At 37.0% G+C, this 19,127-nt stretch overlaps 1 protein-coding gene across 2 annotated transcripts; it reads right to left on the bottom strand.

Annotated features, from left to right (window-relative positions):
• Positions 1-1,183: 1,183 nt before the first annotated feature.
• Positions 1,184-11,832, bottom strand: LOC103479495 (ETS translocation variant 3-like protein). Of its 2 annotated transcripts, XM_008433961.1 has the most exons (7): positions 11,671-11,832; positions 11,300-11,395; positions 10,781-10,838; positions 5,802-6,033; positions 5,437-5,557; positions 3,194-3,284; positions 1,184-1,569 (listed from the first exon to the last, which is right to left on the bottom strand). In XM_008433961.1, the coding sequence occupies exons 3-7, from the start codon at positions 10,836-10,838 to the stop codon at positions 1,313-1,315; spliced, it is 759 nt and encodes a 252-aa protein (XP_008432183.1). In that variant the 5' UTR covers positions 11,300-11,395; positions 11,671-11,832; the 3' UTR covers positions 1,184-1,312. The 2 variants fall into 2 exon arrangements, with proteins under 2 accessions (XP_008432183.1, XP_008432182.1); XM_008433960.2 differs by lacking the exons at positions 11,300-11,395; positions 11,671-11,832 and adding an exon at positions 10,923-11,293.
• Positions 11,833-19,127: the final 7,295 nt, after the last annotated feature.

Here is a 19,127-nt window from a genome sequence, read left to right as displayed (position 1 = left end):
AATAACGTTTTGGTCTGGAAACAAGAAATAAGAAATAGCTAAATAAAATTGGTAACAGTTTCTTTAATTATGACAGAAGGTATATGGGTGGCATGTTTTGAATTTTATACATTATTTTATGTTATACACAAAATCGAAAATGAAAATGCGAAACAGTTAAATAAGTATTGGGGAAAATTGTTGCTTTTTCATTGTTTTTGTCGTTTACATTTAAATATTTATAAGACGTAACAAATTGAACGTGTGAGTACAAAAAAATAATGAACCCATTTATGATATTCAAAAATATCATCAGAGTGAAACATCTTCCTTCTACATAGCTTCTCCCGGGAAATGTGGCTTTGCTCCATTCACTAACCGGCGAGACAAGCGGCGCACCAAGGGGACGGTGGCGTTTTTTTATGAAAATAAATGTAAATTGTGAATTTAAAATAAGAAATTACAAGCTTTGGTGTATTATTTATTTACATCTATCAAGTTACATTTTGATGTGCATATTTTAAGATTGTCTATTAAAACGAAAAATCTAAATTTATAAAAAGTCAATTTATGGTATATGAGATAAAATTTACTAGTGCTGTTTTTACTTAAATTTCAAGTTCTGCTAAAGAAACACAGCTAAATAAAACGAGTGAACTTATCTTCCAACCCTTAAAGCTAACTTAATTAACTTAAACTGCTGCGGCTTTATTGTCCTGATTTAAGAGAACAACTCTTCCAGCACTAAAACGCTTTTCAGACTCCTCCCTCACTATTCGGCATTCCTGCTGCCCGGTTCATTCACCGCCTAACAGTAAAAGGAGCAAGCCCTGTTAAAGGTCTTCTACATCTCAAACGCTTTACTGCCCCCTGCTCTGTTGGAGTGGTAACTGCAAGACGAGGGAGCTGGTCCTGATGCTGCAGAGATGACAGACATGTGGGACCCGCTTTGATGAAAATTCCTCAGTCCCTGTTTGAATGCATCATTTATGGCATACCACTCATATCATTTTCATAAAGCTCAAACAGGGGGATAGGAAGCAAGACAAACAGCTAAATAATGTATGCTGCAAACGCATTGATTTATTTACCAAAACACAAGTCCTATGTTGGTAATTGTTTACAAGTTTAGTTCCCCCGCCGCCCCATAAAAGACGCAGCGTTTATCAGTAGTTCTATTAAAAAGGAAGTCCAAACCCATAAATAGTTTACAAATGTTGTGAATTTTAATCCACAGGTAATAAACTATGCCACAACGACTCAAAACAGAGACAAAAATAATTAAACTGGAGAGATTTAATGAAAGAAAGTCTTTCATTTGTATTCCCTCTCCTCAGTCTGCATGTTTCCCCACTCTGTCGCCGTCCTGCTGCTTCTCTCCTGACAGGTTCCAGCTTATGTGGGGATTCACGTCCCAGTCTGCGGAGCTTCTGTGCAGCCATCCATTTGCATTTAGACCCGACTCCCTGGGCTCTCTCTGGCCGACCTCCGGGCGAGCGGCAGCGGGGATGAAGGGGAAGGGGCCGTGGAGGGGCTGAGGCACCGGGAGCGGCTTGGGGAGCAGGAAGGTGTGAGGCAGAGGCTGAGCAGCTGTTGAGGAGGAACATCAATCATGAGTCTCCGGTGAGACGACGGCGCTCAGACACACAATTTTAATCTGTCAACGTCACAATAACAAAACCGTTTTCCAAACCATGAAGCACTCAGCTAGCCTTAAAGCTGCAGTATGTAACTCTTATAAAGAATATGGGTTTCTTTTTTACATATCTGTTGAAACTGTCACCATGTTGTGACAGATTGTTATGAGACAGATAATCTGTGAAAAAATGGATTTTCTTCACCTGTCCTCTGAAGAAATGCAGTGTTCCCGACCAAAAACAACCAATCGGAGCCAGGAGGAGGGTCTCAGTCAGCAAGGGGGAGAGTGAAAGAGGATGAGCAGCCATATGAAATTGTGATTGACATCGCTAAGACCCGCCTCCTAGCTCCGATTGGTTGTTTCTAGGTAGTTAATTTTTTCCACAGTTTATCTGTTGTTAAAGTTACATACAGTTTTATGTAACTTTAATAATTTATGTCATGACTGTATGAAACCTCTTCCAATCTTAAACAACCAATCAGAGCCAGTAGGCGGGTCTTAGCGGTGTCAGTCATGCACGTGCAGCTTCTCCTTGTCAGCAGAGCTTGTTGTGAATGCTAAGGCTAGTTAGCATGACCACCCATAACGGCGGATAAACTGTTTTTCTATGACGGTAAGCTGTTTCTCCACCATTATTATATTCAGCAGCGTGCTCATATGGTTGATTGACAGCGCTAAGACCCTCCTTCTGGCTCTGATTGGTTGCTTTTGACCGGAGCGCATTTCTTCAGATGTCAATAGCATCGCATGGAGGAATTGGAGGAGATCAACCTTTTCACAGATTATCTATCTCATACAATATTGACAGTTTTACTGGAGACAATTTTAACAAAAATGTAAGAAACTTCTTTTTTTCATGAAAGTTAGCTTTAAGTTTATTCAGAGACATAATTCTCCAAAGATTAATCAAGAGATTCATCACATGGATGATTCATAAATATAAAAAAGAAGAATTTACAATTATTGCAATTATCATAAGCAAGATGAGCAGCAGTAGTGATTTATTAGCATTCATGATTTTTTTGTCTTGTTTCTTTTCTTTTTCAAAAATGATCCTCTTTGCCAGAAACAACATTTAAAACCAAGGTTGAATTTAGTTTTGCATAACAGTGTCAAAGAAAAGTTCACATGAACTCACCAATAATTCAGGGTCTATAAATATGCATTTGAGTAATTTTGTATTTTGTATTCAAATGCATATTCAGTGAATTTAAAAAAATAAATAGATAAATACTGGAAGCACGCGTTTTCTGAATTTCTGATGTGTCAGAATGACATTCATAGTGACTTTATGTAAACATTTATTTTCATATATAGTCACAGAAACTGTGTCCTTGTAATAGGAGCTAAAATGAGCTACAGATAATAAGTACTTCTGCAATATTTGGTACTAATTGTGTGGTATTACACCTTTTCAGTTTGTCCTTTAGACCAACAGATTGTTAGCTTTTGTTGCATTTGTCATAAAAAAAAAAAAAAATGCTGGTTAGGAAAAATAATTATCGGAAGATGAAAATCCAGCTGGTTCCAGATGTGTGAGCAGCTAAAGACATGATTTTTAATCACTATGTTTACCTCTGTCTATCAATGATCCTGCTCCTCCACAGTGAGGAAGGCCGCTCTCAGAGGGGAGGAATGGGAGGCATAGAGGGGCCCTGTGGACCAGCTGATAGAGGGATGGATGGAGGGATGGAAGAAATCGACACTATCAACACAATGCAGTCTGCCAACATTCAGCCAAAACATTAGGAACACCACGTTTTAAACAGAAAGCATGAAACATGAAAAAAGAGAAATTGCTTGCAAAATGATGGGAAAAAAACTGAAACTGAAAAGTTTCTATTATTATTATTAGTAGTAGGAGTAGTATTTCTGGGAAATGTACTCATTCCTAATTTAATGCTAAATCATTTGATCAGCAGGGGAGTTGGGCTGTCAAAAATTCAGAGACTTTGGAGAACATTCTGCACCAAAAGAAGCGAAACCCCAAGGCCCATTTAAGATTGATTAAATTAAAGCAGAGAACTGTTCTGAAATTTGATTAATTGATTCTTTTTTTTTTTTTTTGAATGAGTTAGTCACACTGTCTTGCAGAATAAGGAGAAGACTCTCTGAACTTGTTATCGGAGCACAGCTCCATGAGCAGCATCTGTGGTCATATGGAGAAGCATTAGTGCACACGGCTGTTAGGACGCGCACATCTGTTCTGTCACGGCTAATTCTGCATGACGTATAGAGGCCTGGGAGCAGCGTATGCTGCGATCCATACGAGGACTAATTCAGGGAAAGCCTGGGTTATTCCGAGATTACTCCAATCCCTGCCTGCGACTGCTGTCATGGAGGGAAGAGTCCAGGTTGTGCTTGCAGTCACACACCGAACACATTTGATCCGTTATGTTTAAAATAACAAGCACATTTCTCAACAGAACTTGTGCTTCTTGGTGTGTTAATTTGAATTAAAATTGCAGGTTTAATTGCATTCTTATCATTTAACTTTTCAAACTTTTTAAAAACTGTGAGGAATGTAGATGAAAGAATCAGAAGGGTTCAGAAAAAAAACCCAAAATGAGGAAAGTGTACCTCGGTTTTATTACATTAGAAATGTAATTCTGTAATCCACTTTTTTAACTAAAAAGGGAAGATTTTTAGATGCTTATGCAGCACATTTTAGCTTTAAATGGCAAATTGCCTCTTTAATAATCCTTACTATTGCAGAATTTATAAAATAATTACCCTGTTTTCAGCCTTTAACCTACTCCCTCCCTTCTTTGGTGAGTCACATGCTTGATTTATGTTACATAATTTAATAGATATCCAGGAATTCAGATTGTAAAACTGTTACGTTGAGGAAAATGTTTTACTTTGAAGCATTTAAGGTAATTATAGCTAAAAAAAAGCCTTAAAACGAATTGATGTTTTACTCCAGTGAACTAATTTTTCATGCACCTTTAATTTTAGATGGTTTATTAAAAATCTAATCTGTACCATAAATATCGCTGCCCCTGCTGATGAGTTTAGGATAAAATTCACTCTAACAGGCCCACAGCATCACAGATCAAACTTTAAATGAGGAACCTTTCAATAGCTTTGCATGAAATGATCAAGAAAGTCCACTTTAATTTGACCAAACAGTCAGAGTAAAGTTTAGCTGTTTAGCATCATATTTACAGATGTGAATATGCCTTTCACTGGCAAATGTAGGGATTTGGGAACCCAGGATGAGACTCTTTGCTCTCCAACATAGAGCCTCAAAAGGCCTTGAATTTGTCAAAAACAAGAAGAGGTGAAGTTGATGTTTCATTTTTGTTTGTTTAAATCATTTAGGACTAAGATGTCCTGAATTTATGGGTTTTCTTTGGCCATTTCCTCACTTTAAAAGTTTGACACACTGTTTGAAGCTCACCATTTGAATCCCATGTTCTCCTGTCTTTTCCATTTTGAAAAACGAAACAGGAAGTCATAAGTTATTAATAAACAAGTCAGAGACATTCTGGTTAGCTTAAAATCTTAAATATAAATAAAACTGCTTTAGAATATTTTATTTTATATGAATTGTTGTTATGAGGTTGCTGTCCTGTGTGTCTCATTGTTGCTCTGTGATGGCGTAATTCTGCTACTAAAATAAAATCTGAGTTTACTTTCCGTATCTTCTCTAGGATTGTCAATAAATGAAGGGAGAACGGCATCTTCTCTCTAAAAATGTGACTTTAAAACTTTTATCAAAGAGCTTTAGGAAGGTTTTGTGATTTTTACTGAATTATTTAGGGAATAAAGACGACAAGAAGCAACGTGAAACCCTGTAAATTGTTGATAAGGACCTGATGGCTGGACGGAGGCAGGTACCCTGGATAGTTGACGAGGATGAGTTTGCTGAAGTTGAACTTGTAGGTGAATCTTTTCCCTTTGGTCTTGTGCAGGATGCGTTTGTTGTAGTAGTATCTGCAAGCACAACGTGTTTCTGTGTCAGACTGAAATGCTGATGTGTGCACTCCAGTTCCTCCAGGGCACTTTGGCTGCTTGTTTTCTCACAGACGCAATGTGTTGCATCTAAGAGGCATTTTGGATGCTACATTTTAATACGTACAACTTGTACTGCCAAGGAGGTTTTTCTTTTTTTTGTTATAGTTATTGAAAGCAGCAGCTTGAGGCCGGATCAGCTCAGAGAGGACTGGTGCGTCTTTACCTGAGCGCCCGGCTCAGCTTGTCGTAGTTCATGTGTGGTTTGCCCTTCCTCTCCCCCCACAGCCTGGCCAGCCTCTCGGGGTCCCTGATGACAAACTCGCCCCACTCGCCCCCCCAGCCGATGGCTCCGCCCTCGCCGCAGCCCAGCAGCTCCAACAGGAAGTGCCACAGCTGGACCTGCCTGGAACCAGGAGACCAGGCTGGTTTGTAGGCCCAGTCAGGAAACAGCACTGCTGTGGGGAGGAGAAGAAATGTCAAAATATAAAACCAGTAACAGCTTCAGCTGGACCAGCTCCAGTTCCTCATTTTACCCTCCCAATAATCCAGACTTTAAAGAACTGTTGATTAAGACCAACATAAAATATGAGAAATTCTGGCTACTTTGATAAAACACAGAAAGAAACTACAGCAGGGGCAATTCAAACCTCACACAGTACTGTAAAAAATTATTTTTAACCCTGCAACAAATTTAAGCAGAGAAATTTCATCCACCAGATTGAAATTCAAATCTTTTCACTTACAAACAATTAGTACTCTAACAGCTATTTAAAATAAAACTGTTTTCTATGAGACGTCTGGACCTCCTGTTCAGGTTGTGTGAGAGAGCAAGACTTTCTGTTGATAACAGGAAGGCTGAATAGAGTGCAGAAAAGAACATTTCACCTCTGTCATAGAAGTTGCTAAATTTTTAATGTTGGCTTTTTCCATTTAGGTCACTCCCAATGAGAATCTTATTTTTAAACTACATTGTAAACTTTCCTTTTTATGCACACTTCCTCTCCAGGCTCTCCTTTTGTTTCACTAAACATCACAATGTAATCTGCATCTCTGATACTCGGTGGAAAGTCCTGCCTGACTTCATCTTTCAAACCTGCCCATAAACGATCCAAACACAAGCAACTCATGTTGACCTTCTTGATCTGAACCCTCCTCCATTTTGAATCCATTTGTCCCTCCTGTCTCACTGCACCACCTGCACAGGCTTCTCTACAAATTAGGCTGCAGCCTAATTTCATATAGAGTGGGAAACAGTTTATCTCATGATAAAAAGGCACAAGCAACTCATTTTGACCTTCTGCAGAAATGCAGCGGAAATCATTTCTATTCAAATGTGTCCTTAGAGAACCTCAGGCGGCGTTTTGCTGAACCTGACTAACAGCAGAATTAAGACAAAGACAGTGTGGTTAATAAAAAAAGGCTTTTAACACATTAGTTATCCATCACTGCCACTGCTTTAATAAAAAATTAAAGCGTTGCCAAATTTAAAGCCGGTTCATTCCCACACTGTAAACTGATCTGGCATAAAGCCGTTTCCAACCAGATAGGAACAAAGATAAGCAGAGTTTGTTCTCTTTTAAATATCTGATTCTTATTAAAAAGCTGAGGTAATACCCTGGAGCTCCATTTATCATCGTCCCAGATCCCTAAATCTGAGTTCAACATATTTTTCCTCACGGATGATTTCTCTTGCTATGGATTATAGGATTTTGGTTAAGTTGGTCGGTACAATAAAAAAGTAATACTTCTGTGTATTCGGAAAGGCTCTGTGCCTCTCTTGTGAGCTCAAATTACACGGTAGGACTGCGGGGGGAAAAAGATATTCAACTCGTCTCGTTATTTTAGGTTTATCTCCTAACAGGTGTTTTAGTTCAGGAGCTTAACTCCTCATTAAAAACCGTGTTACAAATACCTGCTGTACAAGCTGCTTTGGTTCGGCTTGATGAAACAAATCAGGTGTTTTTACCTGTAATAGTTAACCTGCTGTCTCCTTAAAAACTAATTAGAATATGGCAGCACTTTCTAATCTCTTTTCTGTGACCGAGGTTTAAAATAATTGCATTAAATATTAGGATCAGAGGTGGTCGATTAATAGGACGCAGTTTTATTGCTCTTGTCAGCATTTTGCATTTACAGAAGTTCTTATAAAATCCTGAAAAAGGCAAACTACACAGTTTTTATATGAATATCTAAACTAAAAAATTTTTATATTAATTTGTATTGCTTATTTTTTTTGGTTTGACCTCTGATGAATAGTTGATTAGTTTGTGTTTATTTTACAGTTAAGATTAAAAATGATCTCTGCTTCTATTCTGTTCAATACCATATCATACTTTAACAATTAATTACAGCTAATTTTCTAGTTTATAATCTGAAAGTTTTGTGCATTTGTCATGTTTAAAGAGAAGTTTCAGAGCTGAAAACATCTTTAAGGGATTTTGACACTTGGTTTTTCTGACATGCAGAAAAACTGAATGACTGCATCTCATTTTCCTGTGATTTATTGTTTTTGAAAGGTCCCTGTACAATATGTGGTTTTCTACCTCTGCTACAGATATTAGTCAACATTTTCAGGCAACTTTGGAAATCTGTTGCAATCCAGTGCAACAGTTCTCACTTTCGTTTCTGTCATGAATCTCCTGCGTTGTGTTTTCCTTTTCTGTTGTCAGAAGGTGAGAATTTCATCATTTTTATTAGGTAATGTGAATAAAGTTCTGGTCAGAAGTTTATATATGCTGATTGTGGTTATGGGTTTCAGATGATTTATTTGAACTGTTCTCATCCCACTGTGGAATAAATATGCAACATGCAACTTAAAACAAGAATCTCTTGCACGAGTCTGAATTCATTAGGAATTTTCTCCAATACTTACTGAATTATACATACAGATTCAAATATACACGCCTCTATGATTTAGATGAAAAAATTGGACTTTCAGCAGATGAACATTTGTAGTGAACATTTTTTTTGCTTTTTGCTTTTAGTAGAATCATGTGTTCTGTTTGAATTGTATAGTGAGATGTTTTGTTTTTTGTGCTTATTGTCTGCAGTTGCAATGTGTCTGACTCTAAATTCCACGGATTTGAACCAAGGTGATCTGCCCCCCATCAGGAACCCACAGCAATCTCTGATGGGCGTGGCCTAATTTCTCTACAGCGCCCCCTAGAATACTTTAAATGATCATCCGCAAGCCATGCTTTAACCCAGAATTATGAAATTTGGTACATGTGTATTTTGTCAAGAGGTACCAAAAAAGTCTCTTGGAGCCATAGTCCTCACTCAACAGGAAATCGGCCATTTTAGATCAAAGCCACCATTGTGTTTGGTTTTTTTTCATTTGTTTGCTTGTTTCCTTACAGATGTTGTATCTCATCAAACTCCTACAGTTTTTGAGACTATAAAATCACTCACCTTATTGTCAAGCCATTAAATATCAAAAGTTATCAAAATCTTTTTCATACATCAAAGCATGTGGGTGTTGCCAATCCAGAAAAGTTTAAAAAGATAGTTATTCACACCAAACTGTGCAAAGCATTTATCATCTGAACTTCAAAGAATTACAACATTAAATATTCAATAACTGAAAGTTAAAAAAAAGCTTCAAATAAGACCTTTATTAAGTGATTTGTTAGTTTATTTCAATATGTATTCACAAAAATAAGTTTTTAAATGCAAACTGCAAAAAGGACTAAATAAGAGAAATGCTGATGCTGGCTGGTACATTTAACTGCAGGAAAATGAAATTCTGCAAGGGGCCTCACACAACCTTGGGCCGACTCAGTGCAGCTCAGCAGTCATGTGCATCTTCTATATTTTAAACATTTTCTAAAGCGGTAGCACCAGAGCTTTAAATCTAAATACATAAAATCAATAAAAATATTTGTTAATAATTTATACCCAGAATGAAACAAGTTTGAAGAAGCGTTTCTTTTAGGAAAACATGAAGACATGTTTCCTGCAGAGCTAGCATGCAGATGAAAAATCTAAGTTCAGAAAAATATGTAATTTGAAAACTGAACAGTGTATAGTAATTTAATAAAACGTTCTTTTAAACGGCATAATTTATTCTATTTTCTAAATCCATAATCAATGTCATAGGAAAAAAATAAATTTTGTTTGTTTAGTGGTTTGAACCTTTACAATAAAACAACAGAACTATTATTAGAAATGTTTTTTACGCATTGTGAATTTTGATAAAAAATATATAAATTTTATACAATGATTAATCTTTACAGCAGGCTATGATGAATGTACAAACATGACAGACTGAGGTCTTATAAAAATTTAAAAATGATGACTGTTGGCATAAGGCTTAACTTTATAAAACCTCATACAAAAAAAAAATCACAAAATTATGATTTTTGAACAGTAAAAAACTTATTGGGTCTTTTATCTAACCATGCTCCAAAATATGTAAAATTTTATAGAAATTTTTTAAATAATAAAAAAATAATGCAATTATTTCATACATAAAGATCAATATGTATACATTTTAAAAACATTTGGGATATTTAAGAATATTTTTTAACTTTCGAACAATATAATATGTTCCAAGTTTTTGCATTTTTTTCTATAAAGAATGAGAAATGTAAATAGCATTGTATTTACACATTACAGCAGCTTAAACAGCTGCAGAGGTCTCAGAAATACAATTATTCTGTATGAATGTTGATCAAGACAACCTTAGAATATATATATATTTTAATATTATCATTGCAAAATATTTATTGCTTATAATCATTTGCAGGATTTATGCAAAAATTCGGATGATAGTAGAAAGAATCTCAAAAGCTTCAGAACAACCTTTACATAACAATCCAAAAACATCTACAACTTTACTCTGCTTGTATAAAAAAAACAAACAAAGGAAAAAATGATAGAAAAGAATAAAACTTGTAACATTTGCACATTCGACATAATTGCCTTCATGCTGTATTTTTCATAACTTCAACTGTGAGCTTTATGTGAGCTGGTACTTAAACTTCTCACTGGTGCAGTTTGTCCATGAAGACATCATGTTTATTTTTTCATAATTTAATCTATTTTTTATCACATTAAAATGCAAGTCGTAGACGGGTTCTGCAGAGAGGGAATTCATAATAACTTCTTTTTTTTTCATATAAAAGTCCTCCTACGCAAATGTCAACCCACAAATATGCAAATAACCGAGATGAAAATCAGCACAAACACACACAGTCTTACCTCGGCTCCAGTAAGGTGATGAAAGGTGCCCGACTGAGGAGTTACAGCTGCACTGCATCTGTCACAAAGACAGACAAACAGATGCAATAATTCAGCATCTTCATCACTGAATTTTTATTTATTCTCATATATATTCGGTTACCGGTGAGCGTGAGTTCATGATATTCATTACATGCATAAAACTTATGAGGTGCATAAGATTATATTTAACTCATCAGGATGGAGAAGCATAATTCCCCCCCCCGCCCCCCTGCAGAAACTGTTCTTGTTAGTTTTGTATAATTTCTCCTGGTAAACACACACATCATCCTCTCATAGACACAGTGACCTTCCCCCCCTCTGCGATTTGCAGCCGACGTTCTCCCTGGAAGGCTAAAAGCTCATCTCTACGAGAAAGAAGCACTTCACTTCTTCCCCAGTGAATCATGTCTCTCCTCTGCTATAAGCTCCTTTCCACAAGCTGTAATATCCCCTTATCTTGGAGCAACAACAAAACGATCTCTCCTCCTCAGCTCTTACTTTATTTCCCTTTTTCCTCTCATGTGGGAGGACACTCAGGGGTCACGGGATATTTCACACCTTTAGGCCAACGTTTAAGGCCAGCTTCGAAATGGTCTGCCATCAAAAAGGAAATTATAAACATTTACAAACAATTTTTTTTAACATTATTTCAGCTCATTTACAGTTTAGGAGCATTAAAAGTCACTTTAATCATGAATGCTACTTTATCTATAGTCAAAATAAAAATCAATCAACACAAATTGTGAAGGTATTACAAAAAAAGAGTATTTTTAATAAATACAATACATATGTTCACCAATTACTTCTTTAGCTGTGAAATTATCTTTGTGGTAAAAACAGCAAAGTAAGAAATCAAAATGTCTCGTTACCTTTACTGGAGTGGAAAACTCTTCGCCAACTGGGAAACAATGATCACTTTGTCCGCCGGCCCACTGCGAGTCCAGGGATGGATGGACTGGATCCTAAACCCTCCGTCTCATCTGACCCCCAGCCACTCACCCCACCCCACCCTGGTGTCTCCTCTTGCTCCCTTTCCTGCCTCCTCCATGCCAGAATTAGAAAAACTTGGTCAAAAACATTTTACAAAGTCTAAAACTGATTAAAATGTTCTTGTTAAATTTATAAGAAAAAGTAAAAAATATGCCAACCAATCAAGGTTAGATTCAATAAAATGGTTACAATTTGTTAGAATAAATATGTAAAAACAGATTAAAAATGTTTAAATAAAACTAGAAACTGTAAAAAATATATAATAAAATAATATTAAAACAGTTTCTCTCTGTCATGATTCCCTGGCAACAATCATCACAGTTTCTCCAGCAGCTCTGATCATCTTCCCAAAACCTACAAGTCGCAACTCATATGTTAAAATCTGTTCAGCTTCCAGGCTTATAGATAACCGTTTTATTCTATACCGTGTTTGAAATGGAGAAATACGTGAAAATTCTGAGTTGGAAAGCCAAAACTCTGACATCAAAGCACAACTGACTCATCACAAAAGATAAACGTAGCAACATTCATGCTTGCAACATGAATTTGAGTTCATAAACAGAAAAATGTACATGTGTAATGTATCCAGGGAATAAGAAGCAGTCAGAGGAAATGTTTTCTGGGAGAGGAGACATAATAAACTGACACACTATCAAGAAATTTAAAAGCTTCTTGTGGTCAGACCCACATGCTTACAATTCACTACAAAAACTGTAATTTAAAACACTGAAATTCTGGCAGTATTTAGGTAGACATTGTAATTTCTGTTATAATTCTGATCAGGCTGTGACAAGCAGTCAGAGAAGCGGTTTAAAATGACTTTTTGACTTTAAAAACAATGGCACTCCCTTTTAAATACATTTTGTAGTGCCAACAGTCACACAGACATCATTTAAAAGTCTGATCCCACCTATAATGGCGAATTAATATAAAAAGAAAAATGTGTTGCAAGTCAGACAGAACATACAATATGGCAACCAAGTAAAGAAAAAACAGTAAAGGGTTTAAATTTTATTACAATAAAACAGTTAAAATACACTTTAAAAATATGCCATAAAAACCATTTTATCCCGTGGGACACATTTTGTGCTTATAGCTGCAATATAACTAGATTACAGCTGGATGCATTAATATCAGGCCAACAAATTTAACGTTAGTAGAGCTTTGAGCAACACAGAAAAGGAATAACTCCTATTTATCAGGATTTGACAATTTACATACTATATTTCTTATGCAAAATAATCAAATCTTTATATTAAGAGCATTAAAAACAAAGATCCTGCTCAAAATAGAGGTGTAAATTCTGTCCAACATCTTTTCAGTCACCATTTAAAGTACTAAATGAAGAACAGGAAATTACATTTGGCATAAGAATTTTATTTGGTCAAGAAAAATGTGTATTTTCATACTGGGATTTCTGCCTTCAAATCGAGAGGGGAAAAAAATCTGATGAACTCAAAGTTAACGAATCTTTAGGGCAGCATCTGCTGTAAGCAACAGTTATTTCTCAGAGAGGAGAAACAGGGTTAGCAGTATAACAAGCGTAGATGACCATCATTACAAGCGAGAGAGCAAAAGGTTCAAAGCAGAAGTGAAGTACGAACTGGAGGGAAATAAACCAGGGGGAAATAGGAGAAAGCACTTTCCCTCCTCCACTTCGAGTCAGGGGCAGCAGCCCGGCGCTGAGCGAAGGTGACTGGTGGTTTTCTCTTTGCTAAATCAAATAGGTGATGAACTCAGTGCCAGGGTCATTTGTCACCCCTCTGCTGCTGCTTTTCTGCTCAACGGCAGTGACTTTGACCAAGGTTATCAGACTGCTCAGCACTCTGCCGCACTGGCGTCTGCTGGAGGCGTCTGACACGATGCGTTCAGGATCATATTCACGTAGTAACACCGTTTAAAGGGATTTTCTGTTTGGATTAGTTACGGTTGATGTAAAAAAAATCTACACAACTTTAAAAGTACCAAAGATAAGTTTAGGATTTTCACTTGATGACATGATTCATATTTTTTTAATGGATTTATTGAAGCTTTTTTGAAAGCAACAAGGCATTTCAAAGTGCTTTACTTCATAAAAACACAAAAATACATCATAGAAAACAATATTTAAAACATTACATTTTGCCGTCGTCACACATCAGTTTATTGATTAATGTTTCATTGATTATGTTTCAAAAGCAACTCTAATCAGGCGGGTTTTTGTCTAGATTTAAACTCATTCAATGTTTCGGCTGTTCTGCAGTTTTCTGGAATTTTATTCCAGATTTGTGGTGCATAGAAGCTGAATGCTTCTTCTCCACATGCATCAGTGGTTTAATAAACCACGCTTTACTAAATGTTTTACACCATTTACAATATACCACATTACAACCAAAAGTTTTATTTTATTGGAATTTTATTTGTTAAAAAGTAGTAGTCAGAAAGACTCATAATTTTCCACATATTCTTTTTTTTTTTTTTTAAATATCAAAGCTGTTTTATGGATTCGTATTCAACCCTCAAATTAAAACTCGAGACGGATGCAGTGCAGAAACTCCCCTTTAGGATTTATACAGTATTTTTGAATTCCATTGAAATCTTTGCCTATTCTTCTCTGCAAACAGCTCAAACTTAATCAAGTTGATGGAGAGCATCTGTGAACATCAGTGTCCAATTCTTTTCACAGACTCTCAATTATATCTATGTCTGGACTTTGACTTTCCTTTTTAAGCAAATGGACAAAATGGAGGCCATCATAAAGTAGGAGGAGGAGAATAAGTGTGGTTCAACATCTCTTACTAATTAAATTCAACTGCTCCAGTACAACTACATGACTTCAAAATCTCCTAATTATTAATAAGTTGAGTTTAGCTGAGCTGAATTTATTTTCATCTGTTCTGTAAGGGCCTCTGACATTTATTAGATATTATTGAACAAACAGCGTGCATTCTTAATTATGCACTACATTGTGTTGTTCTTTCACACAAATGTCAACATAATATACTGAACTTTGCAGGTGTAATGATGCAAAATGTGTGTAAAAGGTATTTGTTGACTGTTGGAAATAATTTGAAATGTATTCCATTTTGCTGATGAAGCTTGATATAAAAACAGGTTAGCATCTTTAAATCTTATGTCCAAACATATGAAAATAGTCCTTTATATTTTCTATCATTTTTGAGAAGGTGCATTTGTAACCAATCTGCCTAAATCAAAGTGTTAAGTAGCTGCAGTGAAAGCAGCGTTGTACATTCGTCTTAGCCAAAAGAACGTGATGCGCTGCTGAGAGATTAACTGTGAATTAATTTTCCCTGCAGCAGAAAAAAAATCTTCTATCCTCTAAGGCTTCTTATGATGCACATGCAGCTCTATACATTCACTTCTCCAGGACAGCTTCACACACTTACACTTACAGCTCCTCAGATGTGATAGCTGACACCGGAGGCTTTTAATTCCAGTGTAAATACAAATACACTCCCAGACAGCTATCAATTATGCATGCCACTAATTGAGTTGAATGTCGTGCTTTTAGCTGCCAGGGGACCCTGGGTCACATGCAAAAACGCTGGGACTGAAATCACACACACACACACGCGCGCACACACACGCACGCACGCACATGCACTTAAAAAGATAACTGTTTGAAGAACTTTACAGATATCACACATTCAAAATAAAAAGGTAGAAAAGGGATTGAGTAGACTCTACTTCATGAGGAAATTTAAGACCTTAAGTGTTTCTTTCAAGATGACACATATCTTCTACAAGCAGATACATAAGTAAAAGATATTGAGATACCATTTTTTTAAAGACAGAGTAGCAAAGACAAAGATGCATAAAAACACGATACATAAACCACAATGCAATCACAGCCATGGAAACGTCGACATGTTTGAATGAAAGAGTCTGGCTGCTTCTTAAAAGAATCAGCAGAAGTTAAGCAGTGCAGCATGTTCCACCCCGAAAGACTGGATCCCCTCTGCTCCTCAGGGTTCAGGCAGGGATGTGAGGCAGGTCGGAGATTTAAGAGGGGGCTTGACTGTGAAGAGCTCTCAAAGTGAGGGCCAGAGTTTTAAAATGAACTCTAAAAATAACCTGGTATTCAATGAAGCAATGCTCAAAACTGGTGTAATGTGATTTCTCTTGCGTGTGTTGGTTAAAAGGTGAGCAGCAGCATTCCGAAAAATTCTAAAAAAAAAAAATCTGACATCTCTCTTTTACTGAGACAAGTAAAGAAACCATCACCATAGCTGAAGCCTTGGGGGTAAAAAAGCATGAATAGTCCTTTGAAACTCCATTCTGACCCAATGCTCTTCAGGTGAAAGAAGCATTTTCTCAGTAGTTGTCAGGATTTCATTTCAATGAGCCAAAAATAAAACCTATTTGTCCAACTGTACAAATAAATCCAAAGCCTTAAAATGTGGTTAAATATCAGGGGTTCTTTCAACAATAATCTCAAAGGTTGGCAGCTTTTAATTCGAATAAACAGTAATAGTGTCTGATGATTGAACCTAGAGGGAAGAGGAGCTTCCATCCATCACATCCGTCATCCTTCAATGCATTGTCTATACCTGCTTATCCTTGCAGGGCTGCAAGGGAGCTAATGCCTGTCTTTAGGGTAATATGCATACAAATACCCTTTTTTCTCATTGAAGTTCAATTATACCAAATTTTCTCTCGTTGTAGGTTAGTTGTAATTATATTTGCTAAGCGTAACAAGAACATATTTTAGAGATTTTTTGTGTAACTTCTTTCAAAGTTTACATACATTTGGTCATCAGGGATAATTGTATTTTAAACTATATACTGTAACTCCTATGTTGCCAAAGTTTATTTTCCATACATATAGATATATACAGCAAATGAGGATTCCACTAAATTCAGGGATACTTCTCTCCAACACCTCTACATCTCACTAATGAACCCAAAAAAATCAGAGATGCTAAAATGTCATGACCTATTTTTGTTTCTTAGCAATCAGACGTTTTGAACAGACAGGAAAGTGAACAACTCAAAACTACAAATTGTCATTTTAATATTTACAAAACTTTTCTGGGTTAATTGCTAACCTTTATATGTGGGGGAAAGATTTTTATTTAAGTCAGATTCCAAATGAATGTCACACGGATCACAGATATTAGATATCTGTTTATGTAATGGTCTGAAAGACATGAGGATACATCAAACTGGTCCTTGATCTATATGAGCTTTATCACATCTGCTGCAAAGTAAGAACAAACATGTGGCTGTTGTTTCTGAGGTTGAGATTTCAGCTTCACAATAGGTACAATGGCACGAATGGCATATCCAAAGTTCAAAAGTAATTGCAAAAATTCACAGAAACTATGTAATTTGTTGCTAGTGGAGCTATTCAGCTGTTAGGTTCTGTTCCTAGAAGCACCAGCTGTTGGTGAACTAGTGTTATAAGTTTACACACTATATTCTCCCTCTTGTACCAGTCCGCACCAATCCCTAATACCAGAAGGAGTGATTGGTGGCACCGGCTTCCTGCCTTTTAATACTAATATGCATTAATACGTACAGTGGAAACCATCTTATCATTATGTGAAAGCTAATATCTACAGTCGCTTGGGGATGCAGCCAATCAGTGCCAAGGAAAATGAATGTTGTTCTTTGCTTTACAAGTGTCAGTCATTAGCAAGTCAGCTAGCATTGGGCTAGGTATTTCAGCTTCCCAAGCTTAAATGCCTCAAATTTTAGAAGTAATCCATGGAAATACCTGCAAACAGACAAATTATTCCATACAAAAATATGGAATTGTGTTCAACAGAAAAGGTTGCAAATAGATGAGCAGGCCACATAAACCAACAAGTTTATTGGTGATCAGCCACATACTAGACCTCCTCTATGTAGACAGTCTCCCTCTGTTGAAGGCAAGATCCAGCACTACTGTGTTGTCAGCAAATTTAACAATATTTTGCCACTGTCTTGGGTGTAGGAAGCAACAGAAATAAAGCAAAAGGCCTAGTACAATGCCTTGCGGCACTCCAGTACCGAGTCTGATAGCATTGGAAACAAAATAAGCAGCTAAGAACATCGTAATTATTTATGAAGTCCTTTAGGATTGTTGTAGACTTAGAGTCTACAACACTTTTCTAACTCTAAAAAGTTAGAAAAGTGTTAAACCCCACAGGACTACAGATGTACTGACCAAAAGAACTTTGAGTTTAGTTCGTCCAAGTTCTATTTTCTGGTTCTTTTTTTTTTACAAAAATCTGTGGTTGGTATTTTGTAGTTCCTTAGTGGCTCGATTGTAGTTCCAGTTCTCCCTGTATGTTGTGATCTGTTTTGATCAGTTACTTTTTCCTGTTTTCCGGCGCCTTCTTGTGTTTGACATTCTTCCTCTGTGCCTTAGCAGGGTTGCCACTGAATGTGGAGGAAGCTGTATATCAGGACACACATGAAAATATGCAGACACAACAAAGGGAGAGTCCCCGCGCCATGGATAAAAGCTGACAGTTTGGAAATTGAGCCTTGGGACTGATGGAGGCACAGAGGGAGCATCCAGGCCTAAATCACTGAGAAATTTAAACTAGGCAGCAGGGCTCTGAGATGAGCAGCAACGTCGGGGGAATATTACTGTAAAAATGCAATATAAACAATGAGATATATGAAGAAAACTCTTTTTTCTCTATGCTATATAACCTCTGCATCCCGAGGAGAAGTTGCACATAAGGGAGGCAGACAATATAATGAAAGAGTTCTGTCTTAGTATTAAAAGACTTCCCATTCTCAAAGGGGCCATTTGGGGCAAAGAATACAAAACCCAAGCCTTCATTTCCACAGAAATTGTCCTCCTCCTGCTATTCCTTTCTACTTCAGCGATCAGCATTATCTCCTCTGTGCCAATCTGTGTGTTTGTGTGGACAGAAGATGAGGAGGATGAGACTTTGGGAGAAAGAGTGAGAGGGAGGAGGGTTAAGTCTAGATTTGATCCCTGCTAAAAGGACTGTTTGTTTTACAGCTGACGACCCCAGAGTTTAATCTGGCGCTTAGCTCCCTGCTCAATCTCTTCTCCTTCATCTCTCTCCATCCTCTCATCCTCCATGCCTCTCCCCTTCAACTCTGTCTCTCCTACTCGCGCAATCCCATCATCCGTTCTCCACGAGTTAAACCACACACACCGCAACCTCTCCTACATCCTCCTCTCTCTGTCCTATCCTCCTCCATCACTTGTCATCTCTCCATTTCTTTCCTCTTCTTCTGCAGTGCCAGGAGCAATTGTTTGCAATTCACATTTAGCTGAATTCATCAAGGTTGGGTGTTAGGCAGAAAATGAAGCTGGGGTTACATCATATCATTGAGCCTGCATGTGTGTGGGAGGATGGGAAAGAGT

The sequence above is a fragment of the Poecilia reticulata genome, linkage group LG17, assembly GCF_000633615.1.
Source record: "Poecilia reticulata strain Guanapo linkage group LG17, Guppy_female_1.0+MT, whole genome shotgun sequence".
Taxonomy (NCBI): Eukaryota; Metazoa; Chordata; class Actinopteri; order Cyprinodontiformes; family Poeciliidae; genus Poecilia; species Poecilia reticulata.
Note: the sequence above shows the minus strand (reverse complement) of the source record. Positions and strands in the feature narration are given on the sequence as shown.